Source organism: Mycteria americana, chromosome Z (assembly GCF_035582795.1).
Source record: "Mycteria americana isolate JAX WOST 10 ecotype Jacksonville Zoo and Gardens chromosome Z, USCA_MyAme_1.0, whole genome shotgun sequence".
Lineage (NCBI taxonomy): Eukaryota > Metazoa > Chordata > Aves > Ciconiiformes > Ciconiidae > Mycteria > Mycteria americana.
Window position 1 is genome coordinate 43,838,837 of NC_134396.1, and position 27,769 is coordinate 43,866,605.

A 27,769-nucleotide genomic window follows, 5' to 3' on the forward strand; every position below is an offset into this window, starting at 1 on the left:
TCTTTTTTTACTATGTTTCATACCACATATCACTCATGTTCATTTAGTACTAAGAAAAACTATCAGACTCAGCATTTATATTCCAAAATTAAGATAAAATAGATGTCAGTCATGTTTTACAGGTCATTTATTTAGAAATTGGTCTCAAGAGGTAAAAAATTATTAGTGAACAATAATGATCAAGTGAGGAAAGATACAAGACATATCTGAACGTAAATATCAGGTATATAAAATATTATTCTGGATAACTACGTATAAATACTGGTAATTAATGTTACTGTTTTCTCATACAGTAGCTTGTATAGACTGTCCCTTAATAGCCTTTTAGTAGGTTAATTAAAGTTTCATTTTCCCAGATAAGATCATCTCATGTACTTCTTTGGTTAACAAGACATATGCTTTCTTAGAATTATTTAAAAAATAAAGAGGATCAGTAATTGTAGATGGATTAAAACCTTCATCCACCAGTCGAAATTTTTGTTGTTTGAATGTTCCAGTCATTTCCATTTTTTCCTATAGAAGAGAGACAGATTTAGTATTCAGTAGAAGAGCTTCTTTTCTTTTGCTCACATTCACGTTTGTTTTTGAAAATCTTACTTGATATAAGGTTAATACTGTTTATTCTCATTACACTGGAAAACTAGAACTTTTGTGCTGCTGTGGACAAACACCCGGAGACATGGTGGAAAAAAGTTACAGCCCATTCCTTTCTGCATTGCTGTGCAGTGTCTCATCGCAGTGTCTCATGTGGTGTAGCCCAGCCTGTCCGAGACAATCTGGCTTCTTCATTTGTGCGCATTATAAAGCTACACATCGTAAAGAATCTGAGCGTAAAAACTGTCATTATCAAGAACTTCTTACTGATAAAACTCAGGAAATTCTCTATGATTATTGTCACTTTAAATAAAGGGCTGAAAGAATCACGTACTAAATCAGCCATACTCATACTTAGCCAGGTCCCAATAAAGGCAGATCTTTACCATACATTTTATAATGTTTTCAAGCTTCTTTTCAGGGTCACTGTGTCCCTTGAAAAAGTAGTAGGAGGCATCTCTAGTGAGACTCTTTTCTCTATCCTCCCTACCTCTTCTCAGCCCCACTTTATGACCTCTCTCCATTATCTTCTCTTCTGTCTTTACATTTTTATATATATGCAAACAATCTTCGAAAATGAAAAATTGTTGTCTTCAACAACTCAGAGAGATATTTAATCTATTCCAGATCCACCTCCAGATCGTATCTACTTGCTTTGGTTGGTCGAAGAAACATTGTGACATCTTCTAAAGTATAATTACATGTCAGATCAAGCACAATAGGTTTTTAATTTTTTCCCTTGAAGTTCCACCCACTACCTTCTTTCTTGGATAATGACAGCAGTACCAACAGCAATTCATCTGTAATATAGGCATTTAAATTCTAATTGAAGTTCAGATACTTGATATCCAGGCTACGTCCAAGATTCAGATTCCTTCTGCCCAGCATAAAAGCTTTTTTGTACATCTGTATAGCAATAAATCTAGACTAGGTTCTTATCATTTTGTAAACTGACTACTGCAACGTTCTCAAGTGTAATCTTGCTTGCTCATATCAGAATGCTGCTGCAAAAGGTATCTTCCTGGACTTATGAGATAGATATATATATACACATATACATACATTTCAATTTCAAGGTCCTTCATAGCCTTTTCCTTTCCCCCCCTTTATTCTGAATCGGTATTCAATTTCTGATTAGCCCAGGGAACCAACTTCCATAACCTATCTTCTTGTTTCAGACAATGATTTTTTTTTCACCTTCTCCTCAGACTTAGGAGACTTCCTTCATAAACATCTTCAAAAACATTTCTCTGTTTGCCTTTGTCATGATGTTTTCAAAACACTTACCAGAAATGAAGATGCTCATCAGAATTCACTTACTGTGATGACCAGTGTTGAATGTTTTCTATACTATCCCATTTTTTTCTAGCCATATGTAGTCCATTGTATTACATTTACATTTTTAACTCTTTGGAGGAGGGACTATTTTTTTTCCCAAATTGGACAGTTACTACAGCAAAGTACTAGTACACAAATAGGGATGACTGATGATTATGGTAGTGACAATAATAATGTACCTTTTTAATTCACCTTTTCAATTTACCTAGTACCTTTTCAAATGCTCTAACTTTTGTCATTATATTACACAGCAAATAACATTTCATTTATTGTGCACAATCAGTGTCTCCTGCTTTAGCTCTACTTCTCTCTTCTCTCATTTCCACTGAATAAAATGGATTTTAAATTATTTTCTCCAGATGCAATTGTTCATATTTTACTAATCGGAATCTTTTTCTCATGTTCATGCTTCTAATCTCCCTAAATCCTTTTGTATGATCTCTATCCTTACTCATCTGTACAATTCCTCCTGTTTTAACATAATCTGAAAATTTTATTGACTTTTTGTGTAATTCCTTTCCCAGGACCCATTAATGAAGAGAGCAAATAGGACCAGTTCTAAAACTAATCAAGTGATATACGAACAAGCACTTTCTGTTATTAATTTAGCCATCTCTGTGTTCAAATGATGTAGATATTTGTATGCACTGTGCAATAATGCAGCTTACCTGGACTCTTAAAAAAAGAGGACAAGCATAACTTGGTAGATAGGTCACTACTTGCTTATACATTTGCTCCAAGTCTAATGATGTATTCTGCTTTAAAATAAGAGAGGCCATTCCTGCTTTTCCTTCATGATCTGGGGGAAAGGAAGTGAGATGAGAATTTTGAAACATGAATAAAGTTGACATTTTAGCGATGAACCTTACAAAAAAGAACTGTAGTGTATTAATAAACTGACAGTCATACATAATCTTCTGGGTTTCAGTAAAGCTGGAAGATTACGTTCAGATTTTATATGGTATTACATATATTTGGAGATCACTCAAGTGATCAATTAAGCAATAATGCTGTAAATGAGTTTGGTAGGTAAGAGTAAATGGAGTCCGATGCTCAATGTTAATCAATAACTGTGGATAAACTTCAACACTATTCCTCTCTCAAAAACAAGAGTGCTGAGCCTCTTGCCTGGATTAGCCAATTAAGTCTTCTCTTCAGTTTTAGCCCCTCCCTCTTGCCAGTATCCTCTCTCAAAACTGTGGATCTGAATGTTGTTAACGGAGAGAGAGAGAGATGAAAAGTTCTTACTGGCTTCTCTGCAAAGAGAGAGCACTGTGGGTCTACGGGAAAGACCAAAATGGGTAAAATATAAAAGCAACGAACTTCAGCAATCAAAAATAATTGCACTTTGCCCATCAGCCAGTAATAACAGTAGAGACATTTTGCCAAGCTTATCTTTTGTGTCCTTTCTATATTTTTTTTGCTAATGCTACAGAATCTGTGAGGAACTTGATTTGTTTATGTTTAAGTGCAATTATCAAGACAGTCACATACACTGGGTAGGAATCTGCAGGTAAATGTTGTATAGGAAGTGAGAAGCTCTCATATTTTTGAGTCTGATTTTCAGTCTGTCTTCTTTATTATGATCTTTCTTGTTGTGTGGCTTTAAACTTGAGGTAAGTGACACCTTTTTCACATTTTAAACTCTTTTATCATTTTGTGTTGGGTTCACCCTGGCCAACAACCAAACATCCAGCCAGCTTCTCACTCACTGCCTTCTCCCATGGGATGGGAAGGGAATAGAAGGAAAGCAAGAAGACTCACATAACAATATAATGGCAGTTTAATAGGGAAAGCAGAAGCTGCATGCACAAGCAAAGCAAAACCAGGACTTCATTCACTATTTCCCGTCATCAGGCAGACGTCCAGCTACTTCCTGCGGGGCAGGGCCTCACTCAGCACATGCAATGGTTGCTTGGGAAGACAAACACCATAACCACAAATATCTTGCCCTCTTCCTTTCCCCAAGCTTTTATTACTGAGCATGGCATCATACGATACGGAATATCCCTTTTGTCAGTTTGGGCCCGCTGTCCCATCTACGTCTGCTCCCAACTTCTTGCCTGTCCCCAGCATACTTGCTGCAGGGAGAAAGCCATGATATACTACAAGCTTTGTTCAGCGACAGCCAAGTGTCGGTAAGTTATCAAAACTGTTTTAGCCACCACTGCAAAGCACAGCACCATACAGACTCCTATAAAGAAACCTATCTCTATCCCAGCCAGACCTAGTATACATTTTAAAAAAAGATTTAGCATGAATAGGAATCAAGCCCAGACGATCTCATGAAAATTAACAAAACCCAAAATTATTAAAAAGAAATTAATGTATTATCTTTTTTAATAATTTCTTTATTTTTCTCTTCATTTTCTTTTTCACCTTGTCCTTGTTTTTGTAATATATCTGTTTACAGATGGTTAATGAGGCTAATTGAAAAGTGAAATAAGACAGAAGAATGTCTTCATATACTTTCCTTTAGAGTTACTGTAATTCTTACCTTGTTGACATTTTATTTGGACACATGGATGTGTGAACTTTCCATGGATGTGAATGTAATAAATCTTAAACTTTAATTTAGATTATGTAGCTATCACAAATTCATTATATACAACTTTTCAAAAATACGCACCACTGCATACACATAAAAATGCATGACTCACTGGCTCATTCACAATCTGGTAATATTTTCATTATCTACATCTACACTTTAGCTAGGTATTAAACAAATGACTCAATCAGAAGTGATTCATAGGTTTAAAACATGAAATAAAAGAGTTATAAGGGTTAACAACTAACCTAGAGGAAGAAAAACATACAGCTAAAGTTTCTTTTACCTGGCACAGATACACCATACACATTTGCTTCTTGTATGAAGTCCAACATTACAATGACATCGGAAACTTCTGTAGTTGCAACATTCTCCCCTTTCCATCTAAAACATGTGAAAAAATAATTTAATTCCATGAAAACATATGGACACCTCCTCTTTAAAAACCATTAACTGTAGTAGGAACTCCATTCATTTCAGACTAACAAATTTGTTCCTACTTGTCACATTGGTATATTGATCTGATAACCAGAAGACAACGCTTGCAATTCAAATGGTATGGGTATTAGCTATCACTATAAAGCACAATGAAAGCTTATCATAAGCTGATATAATGGTTTTCAAAAGTTTGACATGTATCTAAATGTATCAGATGTGACCAGTCTTTACTATTTGATACATTTTTCTCCACTTCAGTATCCAACTTCCTTGCTCTCAGCAAAACCATCACTAGTTATTATGCTTACTGGAACAACTGTTCAAAGAGCTGTAATTCCTACAAAACATTCTGGAAATGAGTTATCCAGCTCCACGGGAACACTTTTTACAAAATTAAGCCCCTATCATCCACTTCAAGATCATTATAAACTACATCACAATAGTAATAAACTGAACACTTCTGGTTGAAAATAAACAGAATAGTATTATTCTATTCTGCAAGTCCCTGGTTTTTTAATGAAGAAATGTGAAAAGAAACAATGATTATACCTGAAGGTATCTCCAATCCTGTCCCAAAAATAAAGAAAATTCTCATGGTCTTGAACCATTAGATCTCCAGTATTAAAATAAAGATCTCCCTTCTTAAATACCTCACAGAGTAATTTCTTTTCTGTGTGTCTCTTATTGCCAGCGTAACCAAAGAAGGGGTTCTTCGCATTGACTTTGGAAATGAGAAGACCAGCCTCACCTATACAGAGAAGTTGAAAGAATGTAAACCTAAGGTATCATTGCACATTTCCGGTACTTTACATTAATATTAATTTGGTACACATGATTTCACAAGACCAGGAACCAAGTTTGGCAGAGTTCAGTATATGAAACCCAATAATAAAAACTTACGCGTTTCTACTGCTTTACAATTCCTGTGGTCACCTCTACATGCAAAGTGACCATAAAGACACAGTACACTACTGTCCACTCAAATTCCCAGTCTTTTGTATTTCTTCCTGATGACTGATCAGTTTTCTGCCAGAAGTCATCTATCAATTGAGAGCTCACTAGTAGGTTTACTATCCTCTCAAAGTGCACACTTCATCTGAATATTATGTCCCACTCCCCATACCTTACTGAATTTCCAGTGACAAGTCTCAACTTCATCAGCTTCCTACTGAAAAACTAGTGTTAATAAAAAGCAGGTGTTCAACCCAGGCATTAAATCCTTATTTAGTCTCCTTTCAGAAGTTTTGAGAACACTTCTTAAGAATTTTCATTAATGTGATATTGCTTTCTTTTTGGAGTAAAATATAAAAGTTTTAATTTAATTTTTTTTTCTCAAAAAATGGGAGAGATGGGGATAGGATTATCCTTTTATGAGTATCAGGGTATTTGCTGAAAGTGGAATAGTTGTATGAACTCCTAACCTTTTTGGAAGCACATTCTGAACAATAAAGCTTAAGAGTTACGTTAGTTTGTATCAGAGACAAGAATTATAAATATGAAAATATATAAAAATAAAAATGTGTCCAAAGGTATGCATAATTTTTAATTTAAGACTGCCTCCTCATAAAAGAGCTGTGCCTTTTTCCCATAAGTTGGTAGTGTTTAAGGTGAAAGCATTTAGTTCACTGGTAGTATCACTGCAGCCATGATGCTCTGAAGATACAGGGCAGGGGTAAGACAAAGTCTATAGATAGAGATAATACTTATTAGACTGAATGGTATAATTGGAAAAAAATTACACCAGGTGTCTAATTAGAGCATGTGTTCCTTCACAGGTCAGTCTGACATCCCTACAGATAACTTCCCATAAAATTTTTTGGGGACTGTATTTTCCTGAAAGTGCCCATCTTTGATTAAGGCCTGTTAGAGAATCTCTTAACTCCTTTGAAAAATGGGCTTCAGCTCCCTGTTAAAGCTGTCTGCCTGACCTTTAATATGAGGTTTTCTTGCTTTATCTTCCAGGCATTAATTACAGCTGTTACCTTCCTACACTACAACACAGATGCTTCAGTATCTGATAAACACTTTGAAAATAGATATAATCAAGAGATATCAGATATTTGATAACTATTTTGAAGACAGCTATAATCAAGAAACCTCTTTAAAAAAAAAAAAAAAATTGATAAGCTTAATCAACTCACTTAGTCAGGAACACTTAATCTCTCACCAAAAAGCATATGCTCTAATCCACCAGTCCAGAGATCTATTTTCTTGCAGATCTCTTAGGCAACCATCTCACTATGTTAACCTCCTTTAAAAAACACAGATGTCATTATCTACATATTCAGATATAATATCACATCACCATTTTTGAACATTTCTCTTCTGTGAATATATCCAAGGACCTCCTGAGTTCTTCTGATGTCAGCACTGGTATGTTTCGTAATGTTCTGTCTTAGATCAAAAATCATATTGGTTTTGTCAGAGCAAAGAGTAATAGTAGATGTTGGCATAGTACAGTAACACAATAGCAAGGCTCCTTAAAATTCTCTGGAGTATTTGTATTACAAATCAAAAGGCCATTATATCCTATTAAAATACATACTTACCTTTCTTAACTTTTTCACACCAACCATGCTTATTTCTAATTGGTTCATCTTTTTGGAAATCATACTTGATTAAATCAAATGGGAAAAAAAGCTAAAAAAGGGAAAAAGGGTCATCAGTTACTCATCTACACAGTGACATCTGGTGGCAGCAATATAAGCAAGGAAACTACTCTAGTCTTGCTCATCCAAAATTAGAATGTAGTTTCATTTAAAACTGAAAATACTCTGTATGTAAACTTACACCATTTCCTGGAGGTAAGCAACATCAAAATATTTTTATAATTTTGTACCTTTCAAAAATATTTGGTGAAGAAAAGGAACCGTAATTTTGTTAGTTTTCTTACAAATAAGTTACGGGATCCACATATCAGTGAAGAGCCTACATGAGTCAGCATAACAGAAGCATATCTGGAATGTAACTGACATTTAATGGTGGTGGCTGATATGAAAAGTGTTCTTGGGGTCTTCTGGCACCTAAAACAACTGGCAAAGCAAAGGCCTAAATCTCCTTACAAAGGGAAACCTGCCTCCTCTTGGGCTTTACTCTTGCTTAACTAGCCTCAGTTTATCACCAAGTTTTATCACAAGGACCAGCAGAAGGATACGTCGTCCCATGTCATTTGACATGGTTATGTAGCTATGCATGTTTCACAGTTATGTCAGGGTTGGTTCTGTATTTTTCTGAAATACTGTGAACCCTTGCGTCCTGCCACTGCTGAGCTAACTGACCTCCTAGTTATGTTTTACAACTAACCCTCGTCTTGTGTAAGGATCACAGAGAATGTGGCTCTGAGTAAGCTGAAGGAGAGGGCAAGATACTCTTATCAACACTAGAAATTGCAATACTTTTTTTCTCCAATATACAGGGTCTGACTCTTACTTTGCTTCATTTTTTTACTGTGATATAAATCCAAATTAGACCTTTGAGAGACATTGACAGATACTATATGCCTGATACTATATGGACCACTGTGTTTGCAATTATTATCCTAAGGCTTCAGTTTGCCCAGCTTGCGATTCTGACTTCTGTTTCATAAAGAAGTACATCAGCAATCTCTTTAACAACTAGTCAAACCAAGGATACACAATTATCTTCTCCTGGAGAAATCTTGGCAAGGAGAGAAAAACATTTTAAAAACATATGAATATACATCTGCACTCTTCACAATAAAGAAATGCAATATAATTTAAGGGTGGTGTTATGAAAGTGACGGAAGTAAAGGGTAGGATGCCAAAACATAAACCCCTTTGCTTTTCTGCAACTAACTTGGATAAAGAGTTGTATAATTATTTTATCCTAATTTGAAACGTTGCTGTAGCTATATCACATCATTTTGTTTTCAAGGAAGTCTGAATAAATAGCAACTTGAATCAAAAATCAAGCAAACTATTTCAGCCTCATATAGACAAACTTGTTTCACTGAGTCTTTTCAATGTTCACCATTGTGTTTTCCTTCTAGCCTAAGTCTGAAACAAAATGATATTTTTAACAGTTGATCAAAGGAACAAGGTCATACCGTGCAAAGTCAAGTCATGATCCAAGAATTGGACACTTTTTGAATACAGTGAAGGGTATTTTTTTTAATAACTACAGACTATAGCATTTACCAAAGTCAAGAATTTGACTCTGAGAGAGCCAAAAAGTTCACCTTAATTAGAAAATAACTGTATTATTCTTGATGAACAGAATGGGAGGTATTCATAATAAACACAAGTAATTTTTTCTGAGAGTCTTTTCTTTGGGCTGTCTACATTTAATTGCCATTCTTTTTCACTTTCTTTTTTACATTGGTATTTACCACTTTAATAGGTTTCATATAACAGACCAAATGCAATGAATAATATAAATAATAAGAATGAAATGGTATAAAATGAAATGTTATTCTGGTATTTTTGTGTTTGATTAGAACAGCAGTGTGCCATGTTCAGTTCCATTTTTATCTGTTCATTCCTTCAGAGCTCAATAGCTCTATCTTGTCAACATATTAGTCTGTATGATGCATTATTTTAAGTTGTTATGAATACTCAGAAACTTTAATTTAGTATCTGAGATCATCTAAAAACTGTTGAGACTTTTACTATTTATTTTGCTGCATATGTCTTTTAGTGCCTGCAACTGTAGAGTATTAACTATGCCTAGTCCAGTTACCTTTTTGAAATAATAGTCATGCAAATACCGAATTACAAGGAGAAAACACCACATATTGCATTAGACATGCATAATGAAACTATGCCAATATACATTCTGTGCAAACAGCTGTCTCTGTGCAAACAGCTTTCTTTTCATATTAAGTACTAGAAAATGAAAGCTCCAGAGCAAAGCATTTAGTCTGGGTACAGGCCTACATTTGTTTTATCTCATTATTTAAAATTTATTGGAAAAGAGGGCCTGAGCTGTTGAAGCATTACCATATTATTTTCACAGAGTACTGCATGCAGCATTCATCATTTTAATCTACATTTTAGTCCCTAAAGCACCACATAAATGTACCAAACAAAAAGCATCATTTATCTAGCTGAAACTTAAAATGAATTAAACTGCAACATTACTGTCTGTTACTATGCTGCCTGAATGTTATCTAATAATAACATCCCACCCAATCCCACCCCCTTTTTTTTTAATTGACTGGAAATATGTGAATTTAAATATTGTTTTGAAAATAGTTTTGAAATTCCTAAGTTTCAGCTTACAGTGAATGCTCATAGAACCTTCATCACAGAAAAAATATCACAAGCTATTGCTTTTTATTTAGTTACTTGTTTTAGAGATATTACTAAATTCTCTAGGAGAATATCTGTTTAAAAAACAAAGCATTACATTTACTAGATTTAGTTCCAAGCATCTTAAAAAAGTGAAAGCTAAGAAAAAAAAAATTCTGGAGCACAGTATCATAGTATCATTGTATCTTATAAATGTTTTAAAAATATACTTGTAATGCCTTATTTATGCTGTAAAGCATAGATGTAGAGGTCCTCTGCATAGTTTTGCTAGCCAAAGCAAACAAAACCAAGAAAAAAAAACTTTTAAAGCTATGCTTGATATTAACTGAATCACCACATATTATAATAAAATACCTTGGAATGCACTTGAAGTACCTTAGATTATTTTAGCTCAAAACTAGTCAAAAGAGCAGAAACAACACTAATTTTCATTGGCTGATGAACTTAAGAGCTTCCATTGCTTGGATTAACACATGCCAATGTTCTTCCTGTGAATCCAGTTTTCCAGGGTCTTAAGATTTGCTTAAGCCTAACTTTGTTTACTTTTAAAGTATCTCTTCTGCCACTTAAGTTCTATGACTGTATGAAAAAAGTGCATAATACTAATTCTGCATTGCTGTGTGAAAGACAAAATATTTTCTATGTTGAAATGATTTATGATGTCTTATAAGATTTAAATGTTTCTCAGCTCAAAGCTGATTTTGATCCATACAGTTTTGAGTAAGAAAGGTTTAGATTCCTGTAATAGTTGGAATACTTATGTTTAAAATAATGAAAAAATACATTTATAAATAAAGTTTGAAATATTTTTTTATCATTTTTTTTCCAGATGTACTTGCCATGGGCTATCTTAAGCCCTTCTTACAAGCTTCCTTGGATGTCATTAGTCCCAGTCTCCCATTGCATGTTTTCTGCCATCACTCAGAATTTATTTCAGTGTAAGAAAGAGATTTATATATATATTTGATACACATGACTGAGAGTCTTACAGATTTTTCCCATATCACATTTATATAAGTACACACATAATTTATGTCATATATAATATTGTTAATATTAACTCCATAGATATGTATGCCAGATGTAAATATTAAACAGTAATTTATTATATTACTATGTTAATCTAGACACTATCTTCTTTGTAAAACATTTTTTTTACTAGCTAAGAAGCTATTCAGAGGCTTCTACTTTTCTGTGCATTGACTCTATATGAACATCCTTATTGAAGCATTTATTCATATACCACAGTGATGCTTTCAAGCACATGAACCAATCCCTCTTATATAAAGGGTATAGAGTGAAAATAAACAAGTGCAAACAAGAGCACTGCTTCGAGTTAACATTTCAGACAGTGGCTTCTTGGATGTCTGGCAACTGCTATAACATTCATCTCTTTCTTCGTATTAACTTGTGTCTTCCAAATTATTTATGAAAATAAATGTGTTATGTAGAACCTTAATATTTATCACAAGTATTTGTCCCCAACCGTTGGCAGTTACTGACGGAAAAGTTACTTTGCTCATTCTGAGAGCTCAATTTGTCTTTTAAAGCTGTAACTTTAGTCTGCATTTCACCTTTAGAAACTGTGCCATTGCCATTACCTACAACAGAAATGCCTTCCTATTTCTTTTCCTTTTTCCCTGCTAAAAATATTCCACTTTGAACCTACCTGCTATTATTCCCGCTATACTCTCAATATCTGTATGTTATGGGGGTTTATACTGCATTTACTTCATTCCGACTGTGCAATTATGTGAGTAGAAAGAAAGTTTCTTCCTTCTCATTTACTGTATCACATATATGAACATACAAGCCTCTTTTCCCCTTTCTCAGCTCTCTTTCTTTCTGTTCCCAGTTTAAGAAACAGATGTTTAGGAAATCCCTAGAGAGTATGTCTAAGGGTATCTCCTCATATTGTCCCATGTGCCAAGAGAATAATGTTTCAAAAGTTGTTGTAGCATTTCTTTGAAGAAACAAAAAAAATTAGGAATTGGATGGGTGGGCTTTCTCTGTGCCATTCTCTGCTTTCCAGCAGGAGACAGTCTCCCTTTCCAACTTCAGATCATTCATGGGTCAGCAAATCAGAAATAAAGCTGCTCTCCTTTACATATTGCTAGATGTCCAGTGGATGCCATTCAGACTGAAGTAAAGCAAACACAACAGGTACACTTCAGAATGCATTGTTTAATAATCTGTAACCTGTAAAACGTATTTTAAAAAACCCACAACAAATTCCTAAAATAAGTCAAAATGAACTTATCTATGGCATTAAAATACAGTTAGTTTGTGTCACAATACTCACAGATTGCTGAGTAATCAAAAACACATATAAAATGTCCTCAAGTATTTGTTTTAATACCTACTTTTCTTTTAAAAAAGAAAATCACTAAAAAGTATGTTTCATGATATTTTCAACATTCCTTCTCTCTCTTAACCTCTTCTAGACTTCTCTGAGACTACACTATACCAAAGCCCTTGTTCATGTCAACATTACTCTGCTTCAGCATACGAGGGAGCTAGCTGCTCCTGCAAACAAGTGTCATGAAGCAGACTGAAGAAACTGCCATCCAGAGGAACCGCACTGGTGACAGAAGCAGAGCGCCAGTAGTTAACAGACTGCAGAACTGTTAATTTGAGACCGGTAACTATTGTAATATTATTAATATGCCATGTTCCACTGACACAAATTATTTCAGAGAGAGAGACTGTGTATGTCACACAACCATAAATGCTCTGCATCAAAACATATTACCTATGAAAAAGCTCCTCATGGAGCTTTGGAGTAGTCTCTGAAACCTCCTTGATTTGGAAGAGATTTGGGGCAGTTCTATTTCCACATAAAATGGGTCATATAATCCACCCACTGATCTCTCTAGACATACCAGGCCCATGTAACCAAGGCAAGGTAGTTTGTCTCTACACTGAATCTGGTTTTCAGTGACAACCTTCATTCTTCCCTCAAACTCTACAGTCATAGAATGCCAAATGTAAATACACTGGGGGAAGGGCTAGGAGCCAATACACCTCAGGCCCCTTGGAGAATGGTAGTAGCTAAATATTGAGCCTGCTCACAAATAATGTGCTTTAGCTACTTTCCTTATGACAGGAACTATGGAAATAACTGAAGACTTACTGTAGATTTATTTCTAGGGAAAAGAGAGTATTGAAAAAGACAGAATAATATTGATTTCAAGCCAAGCCAAATGGAATGAATGGCTTTTTCCGGTTCATAAAATATCTTATGGTCTTTCCATATTCATCCTGAGTAAGCAAGGGGAGAATCTATAATTATCTTAGCAGACTATACTGATGTTTCCATAGACTATAACAGTTCCAACTTGGAATAGTATATAAATTATAGAAAAGATGTCTAGGGAGATCAAGTATTCAGTTACAACTGCATTTATTTTTTAATTGCAGTTTGCATGAGCTATTTTTTCTCCTAATCTGCAGTGACTAACTCAAATCATAAGTCCAATCATTAAAGAGGAAAAAGTAGCACGTTTCATGTGCTAAAAACCCCAAAATACTAATCTTCCTTTTGGAAACACAAACAGCATATGTTATTGACATATGAAGTGCCACTAGTAATACATGTAAAACCCTCACACTACTTGATTAAAAATACAGGTAATTAAATCAATAAATAGGTAATTTCAAGTCTAATCCTTCATCTGCTGAAACCTTTACATGGTATTTCCAAAAGGTTAATGACTTATGACACAACTTTGTCAAAAGTTCTGAAATACTGAAAACAAGTCTACTCAGGTTTGGAACAAATGTAAAATTTCATAAGATTAAAAAAAAAGGTTTAAAATAATTAAAGCATGTGGCTTAGAAAAGTCTGAAACAAAAATTAACATGAGCTCTAAGGTTCCTGGTTCACCTACTACTCCCTAAATACCAGATTCCTGATTTCCTGTAGTGGATCTGTACCCTTCTAGAGACATCCATCAGCACCAGATGTCCCCCATGCATACTACAGAGCACCAGTCATGTAGAACAGAGAATCAGCACAGTCGGTCTGCTTAAATTCCTGAGCTCTCAACAATTTCTGAAAAACACACTAGCTCTTGTGGTGTTTTTCTGTTTCCTCCAGTCTGGGTTCCTATCCCAGAAGTGAAGAATTCCTCTGGCCCCGAGTTGTAAAGTAGTCTGCGGTGATTGTAATGTGGTAATGCTGTATTGAAGTTGTGGACCTTGGAACATATGCTGCCTAGAAGCCTATTTGCACATCATCAGAAGATACCTCTGATGTATTTCCAAACAATATTTTTACATCGTTTTCTGAAAAAAAACTTTGTCAGGACACTTTACGACCAGTTCTCCTCAGGAGCACAAATGCCACTTAAGTCAGCAGGACTTGTATGTATAGATAGGTATCAGAATAGATAGGTATCTCAGTTAATTTGCAAATTCTAGGCAATGCATGTAGTCCTATTTATTTCAAGAAGAGTAAAAATTGGCATCAATAACAACATAATGTTAAATATCTAGTCTCCTTGGTAGAAAGCTTTGGTAAGTAATCTTTCATTTTATTAGCTAAAGCTTGGGACACATGTTACTTACTGACTTCTCAAACCATTTAAGAGTTGGTATTAAGAGGACCCAAAGGGAAAAATCTCTCTGTGAATTGCAAGCTGAAATAAATTTTTCTTCATTTGCTCAGAAGGATGAAGGAAAAGCCACCATGTGTGATACAAATAATATGTATTCCTCTTCCCCGAGACATATAACTTCCATTGTCAAAGCTGATGAAATACAAAACAGAGACTATCAAATAAGCAGTGAAAAAAAAGTATGTTTTTTCTAGTTCTAATAACCTAGAACAAACCAAATAAATATAGCAGACTTGGTAGATAAAGGGGCATAGAATTTTTAAATTAATACCATTGGCAAGTATTGTCTGTCACAATTACTCAACAGTGATTATATTTATATTGTGTTATCTTTGAAATGTCTGAATAATGATACAGACTAGATGTAGACTAGTTTAATCGAGTTACTTATATTTAATTGCACCTAGGTATAAAATATCTCTTAAAAGTTAAATCTGCCTATACGTTACTTTATTTTGATGACTATTAATTCCTATTTATGCCAAATATTTACATAGTAATATGCAATAGAAATATACTCTCTGAAAAGAGCTCTAAATATAATCTGTACAACACTGAGTCAGAACAGGACACTTGTATTTCACTTTATTTCACAGATGATGAGTTCTTAGGTATTAAATCCAACTTCCTCTTTCGTCCTTTAATATCGTACGGATTTGAAATGATACTTGGAACCTACTCAAAACTGCCAGAAGACAGGCAAGGCCTTTTTGACTTTGGTGAACTTTAAGAAAAATCTAAGTGTTACTGCTGAAAGTATAACTGGGTTGGGTGCTAAGCACTATCTACAATACTTTGGTAGCCAAGATTTTACAGGGGGTCAATTAATGTGCAATGACTAAGTTAGAAAATTTACCTTGGACTTATGCCTGCAGCCCCATGTCCTGTGGTCAAACTGAGAAACACATCTACCTTGAGCACTCCCTTTTACAAAGTACAATGTAAATAAATAAGTCACCTTATAAAAGAAATTGGTGCGTCCAACAGATCCAATTTTTCCTGTGTGGTTCATGAAACAAATGTTTCCTTCAGTAGCACCATAAAACTCACAGATCTTAACAGCACCAAATCTGTCTAAAAATTCTCTCCATACATCATTTCTTACTCCATTTCCAACTGCTAGTCGGACTTTGTGATTTTTTTCTCCTTCCTTCTGTTAAGAAAAGAAAAAAATAATTTAAAATATAATATACTGATAACTGCATTTGATTGTTGCATATATTGTAGGGAAAATGTACCTTCTTTAAATACATCAAGTATAAACAACAACACCAACAAAAAACAATTAAGAAGTTAAAGCTGGCATAGCTTGCCTACAGCTACAATGTAGCAAACTGCAATCAAAACCTATTATCTTGTTGAACAAGCAAATTATTTCCTGAATAATGGCTACATTAATTTATATAAATGCTTCCATATTTTAAAAGTTCTATCTTCTCAGTCTGTTTCCACTCAAGAGGAATTAGAAAACTGGGAAGAACAGAGAAAGGCAGGAATTATTTCTGTCAAGGGATTAAAGTCAGCAGACATTAATAGTTACTTTCTTGTGTCTTCAGACTGATTATAAGAAACAATCAGATTTCACACACTTGTAGTATCTGTTCCTTCCACACATTACATATGAGTCATCTTCTGTATTTCTTTCAATGTTAAGACTTGCAAGGTTTTGTTCAATGATACTTGGAATACATTATTTCTTGGTGATCTCAAGTCTTTACTGTTGTCAACTCCCATGTTTTATTACAAGAAACGCAATAGTATGTGTTCATCCAGTTCAGTGAGACTCTCTAATTTTATGAATACATTCCCAAACCTTGTGATTGTATGGAGCACTTTTAAAAATACAATCAGATTTAAGTTGAAGTACGAAGCAAAAGATCTAAAATGTTGTTTTGTTGTTTTTTTTTTTAAATTTCATCTATTTTAAAATAAGACTCCCTTTTTAGTCATTGCAAGTGGCAATACAGAATGCCCTAGAAGTGAGACGGCACAAAATAAATATAGGTACAGTTTATTACCACATACCTTTAGAACTGCATAGTGCTCTGGTACTACAACAATGTCTGTATATACCTCTATATATGCATGCTTATACAAATATATACAAACACCTCTTTATATACATATGCACATATATGCACACATTCACACTGTTTATATATATGTGTGTGTTTATATATATACATATGTCCACATACATATACTAAAGAAAGCAGATAGTCCCTATTTTCTGTTCTCCTATGTGAGTTTCCTTTTCCCCTCCCAACTCTAATCCAGTATGAATTAGGTATGTCTTTATAGTGAAAATCCATTTTAGCACTTTTAATCTGGCATAAAAGCACAGAAAATTATTTCTGCGAAGAGATCTGGTCAGCTGACTGAAACAGGAATCTGTAAATATTTTGGATGTTAAAAACAGTGAAGCTTCTGAGTACACAGACAGGAGTGTTCCTCAGAGGCTTATGTCTTGACCAAATTCAATTTTTCATGAGGATTGTGAATTCTCACTTCTGTAACAAAAAGTGTAAGCACAGTGAAATTTTGCATCACAAAGACCAACCAAGTATTTTTCTTCCCTCTTCAAAACCAGTAATCCATAGAAATATAAAAAATTCCTTTATTGAGCTTCAGAGTCTTTCTTCTGGAAGTTAAGTCCTCTTGCTGGAATGATTCAGTAAGGAACTCACCTGTTTCACTAGATGCACATAACTCTTGGCAGATTACAATCTGAGGCATTATCCTACTATTTACCTCAAAATTACATCACTTACCAGCCTCCCTTGGTCACTAACCACTGTAAAAATTCTATTTTTACAGCAACCCAATTCTTCCCTTTCCCCTTCTCCTCTCCCACCTTACTTTAGATGTGAAAGTAATTTCTAAACACACAAGCACATACTTCACTGACTTCATGCTAAATCATTATTAGCAAGCGTTGCATTACATAGTACAATGAAACTGACCATGGACATAGCCTGGAACAAAGTGTCTAAAAACTGCCTGTAATTTTTTGGAGTGGTTTGTTTTTTCAGCTTTAGATGCAACACCACAATGCAACAGTGTAGATTTTCATATATCTGAAATAATAAGGTCTGTTATATTACACATTCGAAATAATTATACTGTCAAAGAACAACAAAAGTATTCCTTTTTTTAAGAGAAAGTGTTTCAGTGTTACTTTGAACCTTGGCAGGAAAGCTTTTAACTCTTTTTTCCCCCACAAAATTGTCCACCATATTTAGAATATTCCAGTCAGTTCAACTTAAAACCTTTCAAAGTGGGTTATTTTCCTTACAGTTTCATTGCTAAACTGAAATTAATGTGTCAGTAACTGAACTGCAGTTACCCCTTGCTGACGCCACTGAATTATTCAAATGTACCGCCTCTGCTAAGATATGAAAAACAGTACAAGAGATCCTTTCACAGAAATCCTTTGTTCCACAATGAAGAGAAGAGACAAATATGTGCGTATGTATACACACAGTAATTAAGTGGGTCATTCATCAGGCAAGGAATATTCAAAATCTCTAGAGATCAAGTTAATAAGCAGGTGAGTTTGCTTCTATTATTTATACTTTAAGAAAAATAAAAGCATTGATGGCTGTTTGCTGAAAAGACACAAACTAGGATGAACTGGAAAACAATGCCCTACATGGATTATGGTTTTTTTCCAAAAGGACAAATACAGCATCATTTATAAGTGCAGTTACTTCAATACCTTCAATTCCTCATGTTATTTTGGCTGGTTGATATTACTACAGCACAAAGTTGTTCCTCTAGTGGAAAAGATGCAGAGTAAACCTGACAGGTTAGCATTCTAGTGTGCTTGCAGTGTTAACACCTATCAACAATACAATGTATGACTATCTCACTTTAGGAAGTATTCTCTTAAGGCATTCAGCCCTTTTGCAAAAACACAAAGAAGGTGTATGATCTCATGAAGAATTGTTTGCAGAAAGCAAATTTTCTTAAAAGAGAGGGCAATAATTCACTTCTTCACAACTAAGGTAAATTTTCTGTTAGACTGGATTGCTGCAACTGCCATATTTGTGATTTAGTCAGCTCCATCACAGTTGTACCCATCTGTTGATACAAGACTTCCTGAAAAGTACTGCTGGGCTTTCTGGGGAAAAAGCATAAAGACTGTCATGCATTCTGCAATCTTTCAACTGTAAGAATGGAAACTATATGCAATTTAATCTCCCAGCAGGTTTAACAAGTATGAAGAGAATGATTATAATGAGGGAAACTTTTAACAGTGATAATCCACATTAGTTTTACATGTGAGTAAATTCATATAGACATTTTTTACATATTTTACCTAAACTTTTGTCTAACTAATATATGACAATAATTCATGTTAGCTTTACATGTAACTAACTTTCAATGGAAAGTGAACCACAGTAAATAAAATGGAATTAGCCATTTTAACATCTTTTTCATGACTCAATCTATATATTCATCGTTCATATCATTGTCCAGATCACTGCCACAGTCCAACTCTAGGGCAAGCATGTTGGTATCCATGGGCACTGTGGCCAAAAACTTATGCAATAAATAAGAGAAGGGAAGGAAAAGGGACAATAATTCCAACAAATTCTAGAAACGTGGTTGAGTGATGCACACTTAGGGTGTCCTCATGTATGAAAATTGAAATTAATTAAATATGCAGTAACATATGCTTTAAACAGACCATGGCACCAAACAATCATGCTTTGAATTTCTGCCATATTCAGTCGGCATTTCATCAACTAGCTTCCCTTCAGTACAGCAGATAGAGGAATTCCAAGGAGTCACCTAGTACACATCTCTTCTGGGAGATAAGCTCTGCTAGCCCTGTGCCATTCTTGACACCTGAACAAGCTGTGGCACGTCAGTCAGTTACTGTGCAACAGTTGGTATGCAGCAATTGTATGCATGTGTATTCTTAGCCTGCTGCAACAGCATAGTGCCTAGTTAACAATTCCTTCACTAAAAGCTATATTTCCTCACAATATCTCATTTGCGAAGGACTCAGTGCCTTGCCCTCATCAACTATCACAAGTAAGTTCAAATAATGTGTGCCCTGTGATAATATGCTCATGCTTTGTGTTTCTGAATGTGATTAATAGTTCTCTACAGATAATTAGGAAGACAGATTTTAGAATAACAGAATGTTATAACATCTTTCCAAGGTTTTTAAAAATGTCTGTTTATTTATTTTCCTGCACTGTGATTTTCTTTTCTTACAGAGTGATTCACAAATAAAATGAGGATTCAGTCTATATCCCCTTATTTCTAACAGTAAAGGTGAAACATTTACTTCAATGCCTTTTTGAAGCATTAATAAGCAAGAACTGTTCTTACTTTACACCTGGACTTCTCTTCAGTTCATTCTGCTAAGATCTTTGAACCGTAAACCAAATATCTGCATATATCATAAATCAGTTTCTGACATGCTATTTCTCCATTTCGAGTGCTTGTTTCATTTGTATAGTAATTAATTGACAAGTCAAGATCTGCCTTATTACATTAAATACCACATACCTGGGATTTTTCATCTGCCAGTCTTTCCTCCTTAAGTGTTCTTTGTAAACTATGTGGACTATCTACATGCTTAAGTTGTTGATAAAAGAAATGCCTTTTAAAGTGCCATCAACAGTATATTAATTGGTGTGGGAAGGATTCATGACTGCAGCCATATAAAAATGTACTTAGCAGTTGCTTTAACGGAATACAAGAAAACAGGTTCATTGTCCTACTTTTACCATTTCTGTAGCAGGGAAAGCCAAATGGAGAGAAGCAAAAGCAACTTCAAGCAAAGAAGGCAGGAAATGTTTCCTGTATTATGGCCTAGATGAAACTAAAAGCAATCTCAGGGCCTGAGAATTGTAAACATCTGTTAAATATAAAATATGATGGACAGACCACACAGGATTTGCATTCATGTATTTACAAGGAATGAGTGTAACAACACGTTCACCACTTCTCTATTGACACATCAGCCCTGAAAAAAAGGGGCATCAGGTAGTTAGTAGAGAGACTATAAGATGAGAAATATCCTACTGCCATTATGATGACAGATGTAATAAATTCTTCAAGATGCATGCTTGCTTACATTCTCTTTTCAGTAATGCCTAATTATAAATTGCAACTAGATTTTTTGAGCAAAATACATACCCAAATTTAAAAATACAAGTAAAAGAAAACAGGAAGGGTACTGAAGAGATGCACCATAAGAAAGGAAAAGGAATTCTAGGAACAGGACACATCCTTCCAGTTCAGGAACTGGTTGTCAGCTATTTAGTATAGTTCACTCTCACCACGCTTTCATTAATCAGTCTCCTGATAATCTAATAGGATTAGATTCTAACAGGAGTTTTCCTCCTTTAGCTCTTCTAATAGGAAATGTTTTCTTTAGCTGTACTTGTATTTCCTCAGAAAGTATCTACCAACAAAAAAAGTCACTTTTGTCTGTGTTCCACCTAGTAATATGAAGTAGACCGTTGTATTTATGGTGATTGCCCCAGGAGCCCACAAATCGAAACAAATTACACAAAACTTTCCAAAGGTCAATTCAGATAATTAAAGCACACACAGATTATTTCTTGCACTCCATATTGCACACAATATTCTGTGAGCAATATGAAGCTTCCCTTTGTAAAAGTATGATTGTGATTTCTAGGCTTCACTATCAGGACATTTTCTGCATGACTCCCCTAGCTTAACCCAAAAGATGAGTATCTAGGAAAAGAAACTAGAAGGAAGGAAATTGGTCAAGTTATATGACCTCTTAAAGACTCAGAAAAGTCTTGAGCCACCATGCTAGAACCAGTAGCTGACATCGCAACTAGCCTTCATTGCTGTTTTGGGTATGGAAAACCGATGCTTCCTAAGGCCAAAGGAACTGTACGAACATTATGGAAGATTTTTTCAGGAAGAAAATCTGAAAACCTTTACCATTATTAGTGGGAAGAATGAGAAAACAGACAAGGAATCATCGTGTGGATGGGGTCCAAGACAGGTATGCCAGTACATTGAAATATCAGAAGGCACTAGCCAAAATGGACGGGATTATAATCTGCTTTTAAACGCCCTTTCTAAAAATAGTACTGTAGTTGTAGTCATGGCAGTTTAAAACATGGACAAAGTTTGTTGTGATACATAGTATATTTTTATTAGATCAGTTGATACAGTCTGGAGGGAAAAAATACAAGCTTCCAAATCCCAGGTCCATTTCTAAGCTTCATTTCAGATGTGCTGAATATGTTCTTAGTCTAAAAATTCTAGTTTCTCTAACTGCATGTACAAAGTGTTCAATTCTCCTTTTAGGCACTGTTAATACTGTAGTAAATCAGTAACTTGGATTAAGAATGATGTCTGTTTACGACATATGCAAGTGGTCACAGATTTTTTTAAAAAAACACAGGTTACTAGAAGAATAAATCAATTGTAAAATTCCCCCCTGTAAATAAAATTGTAATGACATATAGAGATTATTCAGAGACTTCAAATGGAAGGTACAGATGTGGTTGTCTGTAACTGTGACACATTACTGGTTTGAGGGATTTAAGAAAATGTTTATGCTGAAAACCTGCAAGGGTTTGACAAATTTCCACTCCACATTTTAATGATAAGAGAAAGAACAATTTCCAGTACTGAACATAAATTGAGCTAAACTTTAACGGGGAATAAAACGTGATGTCAAGTAAAACCTGCGTTGTAGAGAAATGTCTGCTGACTCATTTTTCCTTCCTTATCTGACTACCAAATTCCCTTCCTTCAAAGAAACCTGTTTCTAGGTGGGAGACAGTGCTATCCAACATATATAAACCCCATGCTTACACCCATCCCCACAACACTTGAGTCAACAGCAGGGAAATAAGTGTTAATTCTGTTTGCTTATCCTAGCAGCATTGACTTCCTTGTTTTCTTCTTCTAAATTACTATTGTTCTAACACAGAAGAGTTTTAATAAAATAAATCCTTAAGCATCTTTTCTAAAGTCACTTTAGAGAGCTTAATCCCATCCAAAGAAACCTTGGCCAAACTGGATCTAGTAGAGAGATTGGCCTGCTTCAGCTTAACCAAATAAAGTCTGAAAGCTGATATACATGGTTTTATACACTTGAGGTAACCCCAAGGAAATAGGAAATGTTACTGATACCAAAGGATAACATTGGCTCAACAGCAAATGGACATTAAACAGGACAGATATTGAAAGAAAAATTCTAAGCAATGATATAATTAATTGTGAAATGGACTTTGAATACAAGTAGGAGTGAACTCTGGTTTTAATACAGAGCTTACCAAGTTCATGCAAGATATCATAAATCATACAATTAATGTCATAATGTATGACAGCTTATGAGAGTAGAAGACGGGACACAATGATCAAGAAAACTGATTTCTAGCCTCTGTTTGTAAACCACTTCAGGATTCAGGTATCCTTTACAGAAAAGCAAGAAAGAGATGCTGCATTACAATTCATATCTTTCCAAAAGCTTCAAGATGCAATGTATTATTTAAATAGCTCATTACTTCACATTTGAAATAAACCTGCAAGTGCATTAGGAATATTTTGTATACACTTTAAATGTTAAATTTTAAATGTGTTGCAACCCTCTAAGGAAAATATATCCACAAATTAGTAGAGAAGTATTTCCAAGGCCTTTGCTCAGAGAGGAAATAGGGAGCTATGCTATGCCATACTTCTGAAATTTTGTAGATCACTGTTAATAGAGACTTTGAGCAATGTCAGCCAGCAAGACCAAGTTATTAATTTGCTGAATATTCTCTTTCACTGGAGTAGTCATGCTAATGTTTTAGGGCAGGATCCATTTTGTAGCTACTGATGGCTACTAGACATCAACGCTGGCTCTTGTACTTTCGCTATGATCAAAAGACTACATAAAAAGAGCTTGGAAGAGGGCAGGTATGAAGATTACTCACTTATTTAGGAGTTCAGCAAAATCTATGAATGTCACATAATGCAAGTTCTTTGTACTCGTACTTTAGGAAAAAAGACAACCTCCTTTTCTAACAAATGTTCTTTCCAGACAGCAGATTACTAAACCAAACTGGACACAGAACAGGTTTCAGAAAAATTCTACTGCAAAAGAGTCTTCAAGAGCTGTTGCAGATGTGAGTGGGAGGCAGAAAGATCAAACAAGACAAAACTAATAAGGAAAGCTAAGACAAGAGTCTATATGCTACCACAGAGACTTGCCAAAAGTTCTGTTCAAAATCTCTGAAATAAGAGGACACACTGCGGCCTCCAACTATTAGAAATATACCATTTATTTCAAGTTTAGTGTTAAAGAAACAAATGAAGCACTTAAGATAATTGCTATGATTTTAATCTATCATTAGAAGGGCTTTATGGTACTCTAACCTTGAGAACACTGCCCACATAATATCTTCACAGAGCTTTAAAACTTGTATTAGCCATATCTTTCTCATGCTGCCAGTATATATAGTACTTCTAAGTTAGTGAAACTTAACGAGAGATAACAGATTGGCAAATTATTTCACCTACTTGAAAAATAATAATGGATAGCATAACATATTTAAAATCCTTCCACTTATTTGTCTGAACATGTTTCTCTTCAAGTTTTAACATGGCAAATACTTACTATTTTTCTTCAAGTACCTAGCTGTCAAACTGATTAATTTTAGAATTTTAATTTTTCTTGATAAGGTACATTAGGTTTCTCTTTAGCCAGCTACCAAAAAAACCCTCCAAAACAAAAAAAACGCTGTAGCCTCACAGAGCAAAGAGTTTGGACATGCCAGTTCCTAGAAAGTATGCACATAAATTAATAAAGAGAATATTCATATTCTATTTATTCACAGAATTAATTCACAGTTAATGAATAGTTAATGATGGTGTAAATACAGTATATAGTATATAAATAGGTAATAATGGTATAAATAACTTTATTTGCAAAATTTAAAATTCCTTTAGCTTTACAATGGCTTGGTAAGGATTTAAAAATGAAAGAGTTTGTTTTAGAAAATGAACTATATTAATCTATCATTCTTGCTTTAAGATACTGAACAGGATAAAATGAGTAAAACAAAATGCCATGCTCTAACTGTACAGTTAAAGGACAGAAAAGGGAAACAATTAACATCTGAGGCTGCAAACACAGCAAAAGTTGGTAAGTGTTGGAGAGAAGGGATATGACTTTGGGGAAATCATGTTAGCCTACAATGAAGAAAAATCACAATTTATAAAAGCTAGGCCCTTCATACGTTTTGATTTTCCTCATGCTCTTTAACTTGATTTTTCGTTATCCTGTAATTTTTTGTTTATTTTATTATAAAGTTAAAAAAAACAAAACAAAAACCCCAAAACACTAAAAAAAAGAAACAGAGAGAGAAAGGTATCACTATTCTGGTTTCATATCACAGCCAATGGTGGTCACTGGGACATCAGCCATGCCCTCTTTAATTCAAGAACATTCTCTTTGCTGAGGCATGCATCAATAGTGCTATAGGCTCTATGACCCACTGCTACATTACTTAAACATACTTCTGAAAATTTTCAGGACAAAAAAAAAAATCTGATGTCTTATGAACACTGACCTTTTCCATTCTTTGGTCAGCAACTTGATATATGAATGCAAATTGTTATTCTGCTGGAAAACAAGACTGATTTGCATGCTCTTTGAATTATTAGAACACTGCTTAAGGAGATGGTTATTCTGGAAAATCATAAAATGCGGACTTGGATTAGAAAATAATTTTCAGATTAATTAATTTGAATTATTGGCACCATTTCCTAAGAGATGAGTCATTTCAATAAAATTCACTGAAAAGCAAATAAACCACTGATTATTTTTTTTAAATCACAAAATGAAATTATTATAGAGACAAAGGGAGAATGTTCAAAGAGATAACAGTTGCATTGCATCCAACTTATGTACATTTTCACAAATCTCTTTGTGTTCTCCTAAACATTTTGTTAAACTAAAAGAGGATACAGTTCTTTTTGCTTAATGTTATCCAGGTACTTGGAAGTTGTTATTTATTTTTATTTAGTATTCAAAATAAAAGCTGTTTTTGATCACAAGTAACTGTGTAAAGTCATTTAATAAAATGCTTAACCAGGTAAGATAATGTATGATGTAACATTTAGTATTTATTATTGAAACACAATAGAACAACCTGCAGCTCATAAATGGATGGAAGCTGCCAGCATTAGCAAGATGAATTTTAGTTTATACTGGACTATGAATGTTTGTTTCATATTCATTTTGACACATTTAGCACAAGGATTTGAGGATGGAAAGTCAGTTTGGTTTGCTATGCAACAGGTTATATCCATTCCATCTATATTGTTCTATAGATCTTGAATTCATTCCAATGAATTTTAGGCATTTAGCTCTGCCTAAACATCTTGGGTTCTCTCTATCATCAATGGGTAGATACAGAAACATACCAGAAAATAGCCAGATCAAGAGTTACTTGTTATCAGTTAATTCAGTTAACCTGAGTCAGCTATACTTGGTAATTACAACAGGTTCAGCATACTTCGTACTCGATACCATGTATATAGACCATCACACCACTGACTGCCAGGGGAAAAGAAGAATTTTCAAGTTAGGGCTAACACAGTTTCAGAGAGGAATGTCACTTTAACAAAACTAGCTTTGTTGTCTGCAATAGCTTTCTAATTGGAACAAACAGCATTCTTCCTTTGAGCTGCTAACCTAGACCAAACCCCTTCCAAATTTTAAAATATGGTTTAGATGGTCTCAAAATAAGCACATTCCACAAGCCAAAACAGTGCTAAAACATGACCTACAAAACTTGAGACCTCTGATATACTTATGTGCCAAGAAACAAAGTTTTGAAAATTCTGAAAAGACATTGTGAAACTCTGTGAAATAATATTTTATGACCAAATGATACTGAAACAGTTTTTAGTCTCGAAATCTTTTCTTTTAATACTTTAACATCTTCCTGATTCAAGCCATTTGGGTTTTTTACAATCTACAGATCACCAAATATTTTAAGAACCTCACATAAAACAAAGGGCAGAAGGACAGGTTCACTACAGTTTCACCTCTCTTCTACCATAACGACATTAAGAACAATAAATGTACGTATCACTTACAGACAACTAGCCATCATTTTTGTTCCACTTACCACTGGCTGGCTGCAAAGGTAACGGCAAAGTTCTCCAATGTACTGGATAACAGTCACATTGTACTTTTTGCAGTCACTCCAAAACTGACTAGCTGAGAACTTCTTTTTTAACACACAGGTTGCACCTTTATGGAAACAGTAGAAAAGGAAATGAAGTATTTTCTCTATATGGCAGCTTGGATAGCTATATTCACTATTTCTACAAAACAGAAGAGGAACTAAGAGCAGCCTCGTTCAGAGAACTATATGGTATTTAAACTGTTTTATTAGAAGATGTGTTCAAACCTGGTAAACAAAGAAGGGAGATGAACCCAGTCTCCTCCTTGGTGAGACAGTAAATCGATAGATAAGAGGTTAAAAGCAAGAAGACAGCTTCTCTTTGTTGGTGTTGTAACATTATTCAAAAGAGTTTAACTGAAAATATCCAGAAAAGTCAGCCTGAATTAGCAAATAATTTGCATATCACTGAAACCTCATTTTTCAACAAAGAAAGTATTCATTGATGCAGATTCAGGCAGAATTAATCCATAATCCAATGACCTTTCCCTTGCTCTGACTTGTTCTTGATGCTTCAGGAAACAGGAAACATTTGCCGTCAAGTTCCAAATAAATCTTTTATAAGAGAGTCATTGAGGACACCTACATTCTCTCAGTAAAATATATATTTTATTGTCCGTGTCAAAACAGTACACAAATTAGATGGAAAAAAAGTTATATATCTTCTAATGATATATGACAAAGCTGAATGTTTACTATAAATGTATTTGTCACTCTTTTTAAGTTCACCAAAATACATTTTAATTCTATTCCACCGTACAACGCTTAGTC

At 34.5% G+C, this 27,769-nt stretch overlaps 1 protein-coding gene across 1 annotated transcript in view; it reads right to left on the bottom strand.

The window, feature by feature from the left end:
* Positions 1–226: 226 nt before the first annotated feature.
* SLC27A6 (solute carrier family 27 member 6) overlaps positions 227–27,769 on the bottom strand; it is a 40,405-nt gene continuing 12,862 nt past the window's right edge. The window contains exons 5-11 of the mRNA XM_075526621.1: positions 26,942–27,066; positions 15,766–15,960; positions 7,468–7,558; positions 5,468–5,666; positions 4,767–4,864; positions 2,601–2,731; positions 227–513 (exon numbers count right to left, since the gene is read on the bottom strand). Of these exons, the coding sequence (XP_075382736.1) occupies positions 337–513; positions 2,601–2,731; positions 4,767–4,864; positions 5,468–5,666; positions 7,468–7,558; positions 15,766–15,960; positions 26,942–27,066 (1,016 nt within the window). The 3' untranslated portion in view covers positions 227–336. The remainder of the gene's footprint in view (positions 514–2,600; positions 2,732–4,766; positions 4,865–5,467; positions 5,667–7,467; positions 7,559–15,765; positions 15,961–26,941; positions 27,067–27,769) is intronic.